Source organism: Mobula hypostoma, chromosome 7, assembly GCF_963921235.1.
Source record: "Mobula hypostoma chromosome 7, sMobHyp1.1, whole genome shotgun sequence".
NCBI classification, from domain to species: Eukaryota; Metazoa; Chordata; class Chondrichthyes; order Myliobatiformes; family Myliobatidae; genus Mobula; species Mobula hypostoma.
In genome coordinates, this window is record NC_086103.1 from 173690936 (window position 1) to 173705298 (window position 14363).

A 14363-nucleotide genomic window follows, 5' to 3' on the forward strand; every position below is an offset into this window, starting at 1 on the left:
GCACAGTAAACATCAAACAGCAGCCGAAAGTAAGCTGATTTACAGTGGCATGCAAAAGTTTGGGCACCCCTGCACAAAATTTCTGTTACTGTGAATAACTAAGCAAGTAAAAGATGACCTGATTTCCAAAAGGTCTAAAGTTAAAGATGACACATTTCTGTAATATTTTAAGCAAAATTACTTTTTTATTTCCATCTTTTACAGTTTCAAAATAACAAAAAAAGAAAAGGGCCCGAAACAAAAGTTTGGGAACCCTGCATGGTCAGTACTTAGTAACACCCCCTTTGGCAAGTATCACAGCTTGTAAACGCTTTCTGTAGCCAGCTAAGAGTCTTTCAATTCTTATTTGGGGGACTTTCGCCCATTCATCCTTGCAAAAGGCTTCAAGTTCTGTGAGATTCTTGGGCCGTCTTGCAAGCACTGCTCTTTTGAGGTCTATCCACAGATTCTCGATGATGTTTAGGTTCGGGGACTGTGAGGGCCATGGCAAAACCTTCAGCTTGCACCTCTTGAGGTAGAACATTGTGGATTTTGAGGTGTGTTTAGGATCATTAGCTTGTTGAAGAAGCCATCCTCTTTTCATCTTCAGCTTTTTTACAGATGGTGTGATGTTTGCTTCCAGAATTTGCTGGTATTTAATTGAATTCATTTTTCCCTCTACCAGTGAAATGTTCCCTGTGCCACTGGCTGCAACACAAGCCCAAAGCATGATCGATCCACCCCTGTGCTTAATAGTTGGAGAGGTGTTCTTTTCATGAAATTCTGCACCCTTTTTTCTTCAAACATGCCTTTACTCATTGCGGCCAAAAAGTTCTATTTTAACTTCATCAGTCCACACATTTCCAAAATGCATCAGGCTTGTTTAGATGTTCCTTTGCAAACTTCTGACGCTGAATTTTGTGGTGAGGACGCAGGAAAGGTTTTCTTCTGATGACTCTTCCATGAAGGTCATATTTGTGCAGGTGTCGTTGCACAGTAGAACAGTGCACCACCACTCCAGAGTCTGCTAAGTCTTCCTGAAGGTCTTTTGCAGTCAAACGGGGGTTTTGATTTGCCTTTCTAGCAATCCTACGAGCAGTTCTCTCGGAAAGTTTTCTTGGTCTTCCAGACCTCAACTTGACCTCCACCATTCCTGTTAACTGCCATTTCTTAATTACATTACAAACTGAGGAAACGGCTGCCTGAAAACACTTTGCTATCTTATAGCCTTCTGCTGCTTTGTGGGCATCATTTATTTTAACTTTCTGAGTGCTAGGCAGCTGCTTAAAGGGGCCCATGGCTGTTGATTGTTGGGACAAGGTTTGAGGAGTCAGGATATTTATAAAGCTTTGAAATTTGCATCTTCTGTCCTTTCCTAACGATGACTGTGAACAAGCCATAGCCCTAACAAACTAATTAAGATCTGAGACCTTGGTAAAAGTTAAACGTGAGCTCAAATCTCTTGGGGTGCCCAAACTTTTGCATGGTGCTCCTTGCATTTTTTTTCACTCTAAAATTGTACAAAACAAAAATAATACTTCAATCTTGCTTAAAATGTTGAAAAGAATGTTTCATCTTTAACTTAATGTCTTTTGGAGATCAGTTCATCTTTTACTTAGCTGTTCTCAATAACAGAAATTTTGACCAGGGGTGCCCAAACTTTTGCATGCCACTGTATATATTTAAGAACTTCAACAATTATGAAGAATAAAGAATTATATAAGCAATAAAGTTAGAGGTTTAAAGTACAGATATGGAATAAAATGTGCAGAAATACATAAATATCAGCATATGTTTACAATGTAAACAACTTTATAAAAAGTGGTTTAAAGTGTTGACAGTGCGGTGATGTGACGGGCAATAAATAGAGGGGTTTGGAGGGAGCCAGCCTGAACAGTAGATCAAATTAAACTTTTAAGATGTTGTGAAGATTTTGTTTTTATAGCCCTGTAGCACTTTCCAGAAGGGAGCTTTTGGAAAAGGCAGTTTGCTGGGTGAGTAGTGTTTGCCATGATTTTTCCTACCCACTTCATTGTCCTGGACACATACAAGTCCTGCAGTGATGGTAGACTGCAGCCAGTGAGCTTTGCTGCTGAACTGACAGTTCGCTGTAGTTTTTATATATTGTGAGCAGATGCTGCACCAGACCAGACATAATGGCTTATCCCTGTCTTCCCTGTTTGCTGTATTTCTGAGAAAGGATAGCCAACCATCCTTAGTCTAACCTAGTTGTTGGTTTGGCCAATGTCAGACATAAGGATCCCACCAGCATTTTGAAAAGGCTAGTGGATGGATTTCGGTCCAATACAGATTTTAACACTTCTGAAGACTCTGGGAATAATTTGAGACCGGGGATGTCACATGCATTTTAAACTCTTGTGGGTAATGACGAAGAAGCCAAGCAGTTTAAATAAATGCATGCTGTGTGGTTTCATTGCTCTGTTTAGTTTCTTGGAACATAGAACACTGCAGTACAGTACAGGCCCTTCGGCCCACAATGTGCTGCCTTTTAACCTACTCTAAGATCAATCTAACCCTTCGCTCCTGTGTAGCCTATGTATCACGCGCAAAACACTGGAGGAACTCAGTCAGCATCAATGGAAAGGAATGTACAGGATGTTACCAGCATACATCGGTGACTCTCCGCAGGCTGCAGAAAGTTGCACCAGTTTTCCTCTTAAATATACTCCTTTTCAACTGCTTTGCCTGCAGTCTGCAGCGTGTAAACTTCCTCTCAACAACGGACTACGAAATTACAAGAGTGACCTTCAGGTCTCATCACCGACGATCGAATGTGGAGCTCCAGCAGAGCAGTAAAGCGCAGCGCCTTTGAGGATCGATGGCATGGCCGGAAGCGCGGCCGGAGAGGCGGAATTCAAACCAGGCTGAAGCACAGGGGGATGAGGTCTGCTCTATCCAGCATCTTGTTGGCAAACGTGCAGTCACTGGAAAATAAGGTTGACAATCTCAGGGCAAGGCTCCTACATTGGAGACAGATAAGGCAGATCTCAATTGTGGTTCACTAAAACTTGATTAAATGTGGACTCTGGATGCAGTGATGTGGCCAGAAGGTTTTACAATTTTCAGAATAGATAGAACTGCAAACTTCGGTAAGGAAAATGGTGGTGGTGTGTGCTTCTCAGTCAGTCCTCATTGGCACACGAGCATTAGGGTTATGTCCATTTCTTGCTCCCCTGACTTTTAATGATGAAATGTCGACCATTTAATTTACCCTGGGAGTTCTCATCTGTGATCCCGACCACAGTTTACATACCACCAACAGCCGATTATTAGCAAGCACTCGCGAAACTGCGTGAGGTTATCTGTAAACGAGCAACAGCCTATCCTGACTCATTTCAAATTGTAGTCGCCAATTTTAACTAGGCCGCTCTGAAGAAGGCCCTGCCCATTTATCACCAGCACACAACCTGTTGCACCAGAGGTCCTAATTCGGCCCACAGTTACACTACGATAAAGAATGCCTATTGTTCCTTCCCAGGACTGCAGTTTGGCAAGTCGGAACATTGGGCTGTACTCCTACTACCTGCATACAGACGGAGTCTAAGCAGCAAGCCTCCAGAGATCAAAACAACGTAGGAATTCGCGGGGGGCAGGGGAACAGTTACGGGGTTGCCTTGAGTTAGTGGACTGGGCCGTGTGCAAGAACTCATCTCTGGACCAGAATGACCTCACCTGGATCGTAATAGACTTTATTAAAACAGCTGTGGATGAGTGTTTTCCCACGAAAATGTTCTGGGTTTTCCCTAATCAGAAGCCCGGATGAACAATAAAATCCGGAATTTGCTGAGAGCCAGATCAGAGATTCAAGTGTCGTGATCAAGAATGCTGCAAGAGATGCAGGTACGATCTCCTGAAAGCCATCTCTTGGACGAAGTGGAGATTCCGGACTGGACTGCAATCAACAAGGGATGCTCAACAGCTGTGGCAGGGTTTGAAAGCCATAACCTCTGACAAAGCTAAATCTTGTGACATGGGGGACAGCGGAGCTTCACTTCCAGATGAGCTCAGTGCCTTTTACGCTGACTTTGACCATCATGGGAGGAACCGTTGAGTATCGCCATGTCTCCCAATGATCCTGTGGTCTCAGTATCTAAAGACGACGTGTGGACTGCCTTCAAAAGAGAGAATCCAAGGAAAGCGTCCGGCCTGGATCGAGCACTGAAGACCTGTGCTGACCAACTGGCTGGCGTATTCACGGATATCTTCAACCTTTCACTCCAGCAGCGTATGGTACCCATCTGCTTCAAGCAGGCTTCAGTCGTGCCGGTGCCCAAGAAGAGTGTGGTAACTTGTCTCAGTGACTGCTGCCTATTGGCATTTGCATCCACAGTGAAGAAGTGTTGAGAGAGGCTGATGTTGAAGCATATCAGCTCCTGTCTTGGATCCTCTTTAATTCGCCTGCTGAAGCAACAGCAAGTGTACACTTATGACTATGGCTAAGTACAACCCCAACATCGTATACAAGTTTGCTGATGACACTACCATTGTGGGCTGTATCAAAGGTGGTGATGAATCAGCTTGCAGGAGGGAGATTGAAGATTTGGCTGAATGGTGTAATAATAACAACAACTTCTCACTCAATTGTCAATAAGACCAAGGAACTGATTGTAGACTTTAGGAGAGGGAAGCCAGAGGTCCATGAGCCAGAAATTATTGGATGATCTGAGGTGGAGAGGGTCAGTAACTTTAAATTCCTGGGTTTCACTATCTCAGAGAACCTGTCCTGGACCCATCATATATCATTGCAAAGAAAACACGACAGTGCCTCTATTTCTTCAGGAGTCTGCAGCGATTCAGCGTGTCATCAAATACCTTGGCAAACTTCTACTGGTGTGTGGTGGAAAGTGTGCTGACTTGCTGTATCACGGCCTGGTATTGGAAGACCAGTGCCTTGGAGCGAAAAATCCTACAAAAGGTGGTGGGTTTGGCCCAGTACATCATGGGTAAAACCCTTCAAACTATTGACGTGAATGTAGCAGCAGAAAAGCAGCATCCATCATCAAAGATCCTCACCACCCAGGCCGTGCTCTTTTCTCACTGCTGCCATCAGGTAGAAGGTACAGGTGCCTCAGGACTTGCACCACCAGGTTCAAGAACAGTTACTGCCCCTCAACCATCAGGCTTTTGAATAAACGAGGATAACTGCACTCCTCTATTGAGATATTCCCACAACCAATGATCTCTTGTTATTTCATGCTCTTGTATATTTCTATTGGTTTATATCTGCATTTGCACAATTTGTTATCCATTGATCCTGTTCTATACATTGCCTGTAGGAAAAATAATCTCGGGGTTGTGTGTGCTGACATGTATGTACTCTGATAATAAATTTTACTTTGAACTTTAAAGGGTCGATGTTTCAGGCTGCAACCCTTCATTAGGACTAGAATGAATGGGGGAAGAGACCAGAACAAGAAGGTTGTTGGGGGGGGGGGGAGGGGGAATGGAGTACAAGCCTTCTATTTTTCTATCATCCATGTGCCTACCTGAGAGTTTCATAAATGTCCCTCTACCAGAAACCCTGGCAGCACGTTCCACGCGTCCACCGCTCTCTTGTGAAGAAAACCTACGTCTGTCTTCCTATACTTCTAATCACCTTAAAATTATGCCCCCTTGCATTAGCCATTTCTGTTCTCAGGAAAATTCTCTGGCTGTCCACTCATCCTGTGCGTTTTATCTTGTAAGTTCAAGGTAAATTTGTTATCAGAGGACATGTATATCACCATTTGCTACCCTGAAATTAATTTTCTTGCAGGCACTCACAGTAGAACAAAGTAGTACAATATGATCAGAAACTACACACAAGGACTGACAAACTGTGTAAATACAAAAAGAAACAAGTGACAATAATAAAGAAGTAATACTGAGAACATGAGATGGCACTACTGAGATGGCATGACTGAAGTCTGGTGACAGCCTCCTGGTTGTTCAAAAGGCAGGAAATACAACTAAAAACGTTATTGATAATACTTTATCTGAGGTAAGCTTTGGTAAACTATCACCACAAACGGTGCAGAGGCGCACAAAGACCATGTTGATGTGTTGCAAAGTCAAAGCATAATGAGTTTGAGTTGGTGTCTGAGTTGGAGCGAGCAATTTGGAGAAGAGTTGAGGTGGAGGAGTTCTGGTGCCTGTTCAACTAAACCGGGAGTGAGGTTAGATCGCTCTGAGCCAATTTGGAAAGGTCAAGGATGGCTTCAGGCTGGATGGCAAGGCATAGGCCCAGAGTGTATTGCCCGGGCCTAGTACGCGGCACTATCCGGTGTTTGGATGACTTAAACACTGGCTAGATAGACTGGAAAGACAGGGTGTCAGTGTATAATGTATACGTACTTCGATAATAAATGTACTTTGAACTTGCAGAGTCCCTGAAAGTTAGTGCATAGACTGTGGTGATTAGTTTAGTGTTGAGGTGAGTGAAGTTGTTATCAGTGGGACTCACCTCAACTCGTTTATATGTACAATCCATTTCAACATCAATTCATGGTAATGTTATCCACAAGTCTGTACCTTTTTAAAAAAAAATAAGCTTGGGTGGCTGACAATGAACACTCAGTTGCCACTTTATTAGGTACAACTGTCTCTAGAGTTTACAGAGAATGGTGTGAAAAACTGAAAAAAATCCAGTGAACGGTATTTCTGTGGACGAAAATGCTTTGTTAATGAGAGAGGTGTGAGGAGAATGGCCAGACTGGTTCAAACTGACGGGAAGGGGACAGTAACCCAAACTGACAGGAAGGGGACAGTAACCCAAACAGGAAGGGGACAGTAACCCACTGACATGTTACAACAGTGGTGTGCAGAAGAGCATCTCTGAATGCACAACATATCGAACCTTGAAGTGGATGGGCTACAGCAGCAGAAGACCATGAACAAGTAGCCTCTTTATTAGGTCCAGGAGGTTCCCTAGTTATGTAGCCACTGAGTGTATAATTAACATTTTTAATTGCACACTTATTCATGAAGGAAGGATAGCATCACTGGCCAGATCATCATTCATTGTCCTTGAGAAAGTCATGGTCAACTGTCATCTTGTGTAAGGCTACCACTGTTGGACCAGTAAGCTTAAGCATTTTGAGGATTAAAGAGTGCCACTATATGTCTAAGACTGGTTAAAAATTTGACATGCATGTGTTCCAGTTCTTCTGGATGGAATTCTTTGGTTTGGGAGATGCGAAGACTTCTTTGGTAGCAAGTTGTGATGTTTTTGAACACATAGAAGAGATATATTAACAAATAAATTCACGTAACACACACCCACACCACACCCCTGAGAAGTTCAACATATCAGGAAGCATCTATGCAGGGAAATTTATTTGTTGACTTTTTAGGCTGGGACCTTTCAGGACTAGAAGATTTGGGTAGAAGCCAGAATAAGAAGGTGGGGGGGGGGCGGGGGAGGTGGAAGAGTACAATCTGCCAGGTGAGGGGGAATGGGTATGAAGTAAGAGCTAGGAGGTGATGTGGAAGAGCTAAAGGACTGAAGAAGAAGGAATCTAAAAGGAGAGGATGGTGGGCCATGGAAGAAAGGGAAGGAGGAGGAGCACCAGAAGGAGGTGATGGACAGGTGTGGATGAAAGGAATGAGATGGTAACTAGAAAACAAAAAGAGAAGTGGGGGGGGGGGGGGAGAGTGTTACCTGAATTTAGAAATATTGATGTTGTAGGCTATTCGGATGGTAAATGAGGTGTTGCTCCTTCAACCTGAGTTTGGCCTCGTCATGACAACAGAAGAGGCCTTGGACTGATATGTCAGCACGGCAATGGAAAGTCAAGTTGAAATGGGCAGCCACTGGGAGATCTTGCCTCTTGTGGCAGCCAAAATGAAGTTGCTTGCCGAAGCAGTCCCCTGTTCTGCATCAGGTCTCACTGATCATGCTGTTAGATAGCACAGAAGTAGACATGTCGAGCAGTAACACAAATGCTTTGTGATGGACCATTTATCTTCAATGTGGAAGGCTCCCAGTTCAATTCTATTCTGGTTTTAAGTGATATAAACAGCCACTTCTATTTGTACACACAAACTAGATTTTTAAAATATCCCCATGGAACAGCCCCAGAGTCAGGAACCCTGAACTCTTGGCCTCACTCTTTACCTCATTAAGGCCTTGCACCTTATTTTCTACCTGCAGTGCACTTTCTTTGTAATTCTTAACACGATAATCTTCACGCTGTTATTGCTTTTCCCATGTGCTACCTCAGTGTGCTGTGTTCTGAAGTGATATAAACATAGAAAATCTACACGTTACAGGCCCTTCGACCCACAATATTGTGACGACCATGTAACCTACCGTAGAAGCGGTCTAGATTTTCCTACTGCATAGCCCTCTTTTTCTAAGCTCCATGTACCTATCTAAGAGCCTCTTAAAAGACCCTCTTGTATCTGGCTCTACCACCATCACTGGCAGTGCATTCCACACACCCCTCACTCTCTGTGTGGAAAAACTCCCCCTTGTACCTACTTCCAAGCACCTTAAAACTGTGGCCCCTTGTGTTAGCCAACAGAATCAACAAACTCATTCGTAAGGCCAGTGATGTTGTGGGGATGGAACTGGACTCTCTCACGGTGGTGTCTGAAAAGAGGATGCTGTCCAAGTTGCATGCCATCTTGGTCAATGTCTCCCATCCACTACATAATGTACTGGGTGGGCACAGGAGTACATTCAGCCAGAGACTCATTCCTCTGAGATGCAGCACTGAGTGTCGTAGGAAGTTATTCCTGCCTGTGGCCATCAAACTTTACAACTCCTCCCTTGGAGGGTCAGACACGCTGAGCCAATAGGCTGGTCCTGGACATTTCATAATTTACTGGCATAATTTACATATTATTTAATTATTTATGATTTTATTTTGCTATATTTATACTCTATCCTTGGTTGGTGCAACTGTAACGAAACCCAATTTCCCTCGGAATTAATAAAGTATGTCTGTCTGTCTATCTATCTAGCCATTTCAGCGCTGGGAAAAAGCCTCTGACTATCCACACGATTAATGCCCCTCATCATCTTATACACCTCTAGTAGGTCTCCTCTCATCCTCAGTTGCTCTAAAGTGAAAAGGCCAAGTTCACTCAACCTATTCTCATAAGGTATGCCCTCCAATCCTTGCAACATCCTTGTTAATCTCTTCTGCTCTGTCTCTATAGTGTCCACATCCTTCCTGTAGTGAGGTGAGCAGAACTGATCTGACAGGATGTTGTTCAAAACCACTTGGTGGTAGGATAGCGTAGCAGTTAGTGTAAAGATATTGCAGTTGCAGTGATCATGATTCACTTCACACCTCCACCTCTGAGGAGTTTGTGTGTTCTTCCTGTGCCCGTGTGGGTTTCCTCTGGGTTGTCCACTTTCCGCCCACGTTTCAAAGACATGGGTTAACTGGCTACGTCGTTGTAATTGGGTGGCGTGGCCTCATTAGGGCCTGTTACTGTGCTGTATCTCTAAATAAAAATAATTATGTTTACACTGCACTCTGGTACATGTGACAACAATAGATTCAAAGATTTGATTAGATTAGATTCAACTTTATTGTCATTGTGCCGACTGAAAAGAGGGTGCTGTCCAAGTTGCATGCCATCTTGGACAATGTCTCCCATCCACTACATAATGTACCAGGTGGGCACAGGAGTACATTCAGCCAGAGACTCATTCCACCGAGATGCAACACAGAGCGTCATAGGAAGTCATTCCTGCCTGTGGCCATCAATACAAAGCCAATGAAATGCAGTTAGCATCTAACCAGAAATGCAAACGATAGTGTTATTTACAAAACAACTGCAAATAAAAAGTAAGTGCTATAGCACACAAATATAAAAGTACTGAGACAGTACAATATGGGTGCAATACTGCTTAGCGCTGTGATGTGAGGTTCAGCAGGGTCACAGCCTCGGGGAAGAAGCTCTTCCTGTGTCTGCTGGTGCGGGAGCGGAGGCTCCTGTAGCGCCTAACGGATGGGAGGAGAGTAAAAAGTCCATAGTTAGGGTGAGATGCATCCTTGATAATGCTTCTTGCCCTGCCCAGGCAGCGTTAATGGTAGATGTTCCCAATGGTGGGCAATTGGGTGCCGATAATCCGCTGGGCAGTTTTCACCACACGCTGGAGTGCTTTGCGGTCCGATACGGGACAATTGCCATACCACACTGAGATGCAGTTGGTGAGTATGCTCTCAATGGTACAGCAGTAAAAGTCTATCAGAATCCTGGGACAGAGGTGAACTTTCTTGATACTCCACAGGAAATAAAGGCGCTGTTGCCTTTACAAAGTACATTATTATTATCAAATTATGTATGTAATATACAACCCTGAGATTAGTCTTCTCCACAGACAGTAAACATGCCAATCAAATTTACCAATTGTAATGATCAAATTTTTTTTATTTTCCAAGTGTAACGGCCTGGTTAAGATTTCTTCTGCTATGCTGTGAAGTATTTTTACTTTAGCAGTTTTCTGCAGAAGCAGTGAGTCCTGCTAGTAGTGGTGTTTTGGCTTTGGCTAAAGATAAGGAGCCATGTTGTCCAACTTAGGGAAGTTGTGTCAGCCAGTTGGGGTTGTCTTGGTACATGTTACAACTTTCTACCCGGTCGGATGCCTTGGAACATTCGGGAGAGCTGGGTGGGAGCACATTTCTGCAGGACAGTAGTCTGGTTTAGGGTCATTTTTTGGGGGGAGAGGGGGTAGTACTGAGAGAAGAGCACTAAGGAAGATGCCTGAATGATTCCACCTGAAGGCGAGATTGGAAGGGGAACCTGATCAGAAATCAGCACTGTGAGTAAAGCGATATGCCCAGCTATTATAGAGACAAGCCCCAACATTTATATGCACATTTAGACTGGTTTAACTGTAATGGGCCCTTTTTTTAAATCTATCTTTTCTTTTCCTATTAACTGTTTGATAAGCTGAGAATTGGTAGATATATCTATTTTCTTTCTTTATAAATCTACTTTTTTTATTATCTGTTGGTGTATGATCTGTAGTTTCTTGGCGATCAATAACTGTGTATGGGGCAGTATTTACACAGCATTCGCTGCGATCAGCGTTCCTCCATCAGAACATCCCAGTGTTCATATTTGGTTGAATCTCCAAATCATACTGACCCTAGATGCATATTGCTTATGAAAGGTGGCCTCCTGACAGCTGGGCCACATGGCTGTTAGCAGAGTCAGCTAAAGAGAGAAATTGGTATACGAGCCCCAGTGAGAGTGTTGAACAAGTAAGAGATTTATTTCAAGCAAGTCAGTGATGTTGCTAATGTAAAGGACTGATCTCCTAGTTGAAAGAGATGTTGCATTGTGTTAGAGAGATTGCCTTGCACCAGTTATGCACTGTAGTTACTCTAGATTGCCTTTTCATTCCTGCTCCTGTAACGCTCAGCTATATTGGCTCGTGTATATCTAGGGGAAATCCCGTCCGGCGCCTGCCTGGATGCTCCCGCTGGGTCGGTTGCTGTACCACTGCCACTGAAATCAGCTTCAAACATCAATCATCAGCCAGCACACACAGTACGTTTTACCAAGTACACTTTATAGGTATTACTAAGTCTATGAAATTAATATAAGTTCAATACAGAAAAAGGGAATGGAAAAGGCGCCAGATTTATCAAAGTTCAAGTTCTTCGTGCACACGTTGGAGCTCAGGAATTTCTTTGGGACCACCTTGACCCCGGCGAGTCACGGCTTGGGATCACCTGGAGTGATCGACTGAGCCTTCCTGCTCCTGGTCCGACTCCCCGCCAAAAGCCCCTGGTTCCCAGTCACATGAGACAGCGTATCACCCCAAGAGAATAACATGGACACCCATTGGCTAGTAGTACCTCTGCTGTCTGTATTAACCCAAGCAAATTTCTAGCTAGAGACTTACTCAGCATTTAACATAACATAGAAACCATTTTAATCCACATATGCAGCAGTTTAAAAGATTATGCTGGTATTCATATGCTGGCATTTATAGCGAGAGGATTCGAGTACAGGAGCAGGGAGGTACTACTGCAGTTGTACAAGGCCTTGGTGAGACCACACCTGGAGTATTGTGTGCAGTTTTGGTCCCCTAATCTGAGGAAAGACATCCTTGCCATAGAGGGAGTACAAAGAAGGTTCGCCAGATTGATTCCTGGGATGGCAGGACTTTCATATGATGAAAGACTGGATCGACTAGGCTTATACTCTCTGGAATTTGGAAGATTGAGGAGGGATCTGATTGAAATGTATAAAATTCTAAAGGGATTGGACAGGCTAGATGCAGGAAGATTGTCCCCGATGTTGGGGAAGTCCAGAACGAGGGATCACAGTTTGAAGATAAAGGGGAAGCCTTTTAGGACCAAGATGAGAAAAAACTTCTTCACACAGAGAGTGGTGAATCTGTGGAATTCTCTGCCACAGGAAACAGTTGAGGCCAGTTCATTGGCTATATTTAAGAGGGAGTTAGATATGGCCCTTGTGGCTAAAGGGATCAGGGGTATGGAGAGAAGGCAGGTATAGGGTTCTGAGTGGGATGATCAGCCATGATCGTAATGAATGGCAGTGCAGGCTCGAAGGGCCGAAAGGCCTACTCCTGCACCTATTTTCTATGTTTCTATTAACATAGCAAAGAAGAAACCCTGTACGCTCCTACAGTTTCCAAGTTAACATCTACTTCTTTTGGTCTACTGGCACAGCGTTCACTGACTCGGTCTGCTTTATTCTTGCACAAAACTTAGGCATGCCCTCCAGTGTCTGTTTGATGAGGCCAGAGAAGTCAACATACTGGACAGTGGGGACTCGGCTCACCTGGCCCTCTTATCGAGGCCGGAGCTTGGGATCACCTTCACCAAAATACACTGCTGGTGCCTCGTGCAGTACTCGAAGTGCGTCTTTATGGACGCTGATACTCTGGTGAGTTTGGCACTCTCTTGACATCAAGTTCTTCCTCACTGAATGTGAGGCGAGAATGAATTCATGTCCTTGGGTAAGGGGAAAGAGATTTGTTTCCTGCTGGGTCTGAAATGCGCAACTGGAGTACTGCGTACAGTTCTGGTTAGTCCATTATAGGAATGATGTTGAAGCTTTGGAGATGATGCAGAAGAGGTTTACCAGGATGTTGCCCTGGATTAGAGAGCAAGAGGTAGACAAATTTGTCTGGAGCGGCAGAGGCTGAGGGGAGATCAGATAGAGGTTTATGACATTATGAAAGGCATAGATAGAGTAGATAGTATCTTTTTCCCATGGTTGAAATGTCTAATACCAGAAGACATGCATTTAAGAGGAGAGGGGGGTAATTTCAAAGGAGTTGAGGGGCAAGTGTTTCCAGAGTGGTGGGTGCCTGGAATGCAATGCCTGGGGTGGTGATAGTGGTAGATACATTAAAGACTTTTAAGGGGCATTTTTATGGCCTCCATCTGCTTTACCCTTGTACAAAACCTAGGTGTGTCCCTGAGCGTCTGTTTGATGAGACCAGAGTCGATGTATGTCGCTGGTGCATTATCACAAGTCCTGGTTATGTGACCACCGACACCAGGCAGACAGTCCCTGACGAGCATTGATAATGGCAGAGTCATCTGCCTTGCAAAGACACTGCCCAGAAGGCGGCAATGGCAAGCTATTGCTGTAGAGAAATTTTCCACGAAATTTGTGGGTAAGACCATGATCGCCCACGTCATATGGCACGCTACATGATGATGATGAGGATGAAGGGATGTTTAGATAGGCAAATGAATGTGAGCGAAATGGAAGAATAGAGACGTTGTATCAGCAGAAGGGATTAGTTTAGTTGGCCATTTGATTATTTAGTTCAGCGCAAGACTGGGTAGAGGGGCCTGTTCCTGAACCATACTTTTCTATGTTCCAAATTGAGAAGTCACGGTGAAATGTTAAGGGCTACAATGTGGCTATTGAAAGTGTTGTCCAGAGAAGGAAAAATTTCCCATTGAATAAAGAAGCAGCATATGGTATGAAACACATACAAAATGTTGGAGGAACGTGGCAAGTCAAGCAGCATTTTAGTCCCCTCCAGAGATGCTGCCTGACTTGCTGAGTTCCTCCGGCAATTTTGTGAGTGTTGCTCAAGATTTCTAGTACTCACAGAATGTCTAGTGTCTGAATGATATGAAATCTGCATCAAATTCTGTAATTCCGTCTGCCTTTTGAGGCATCTATTCCAATGGCATTTTTCAGGTTTGTCAAAACATAGATGAACTCTTTGAACGAGAAGAACTCTCTGCTGCTCCAGATCCCGGCTGGCCCGACTGCTTCAACACTGGGGTATTCGTCTACGTACCTTCCATCGAAACCTACAACCGATTACTACAATTTGCAGTAGAGAATGGTAGTTTTGATGGTGGGTGCAGTTCAGTTTCACTTGTTGCTGGCTCTTATTTAGCTTTGTAGCAGCTTTTATG

At 44.0% G+C, this 14363-nt stretch overlaps 1 protein-coding gene across 4 annotated transcripts in view; it reads left to right on the forward strand.

Moving 5' to 3' along the window:
- Positions 1 to 14363, forward strand: part of LOC134349763 (glycogenin-1-like) — a 110843-nt gene that overhangs the window by 52743 nt on the left and 43737 nt on the right. For all 4 annotated transcript variants that reach the window (XM_063054602.1, XM_063054600.1, XM_063054599.1 and 1 more), the window contains exons 3-4: positions 12687 to 12861; positions 14140 to 14302. In XM_063054602.1, coding sequence (XP_062910672.1) covers positions 12687 to 12861; positions 14140 to 14302 — 338 coding nt within the window. The remainder of the gene's footprint in view (positions 1 to 12686; positions 12862 to 14139; positions 14303 to 14363) is intronic.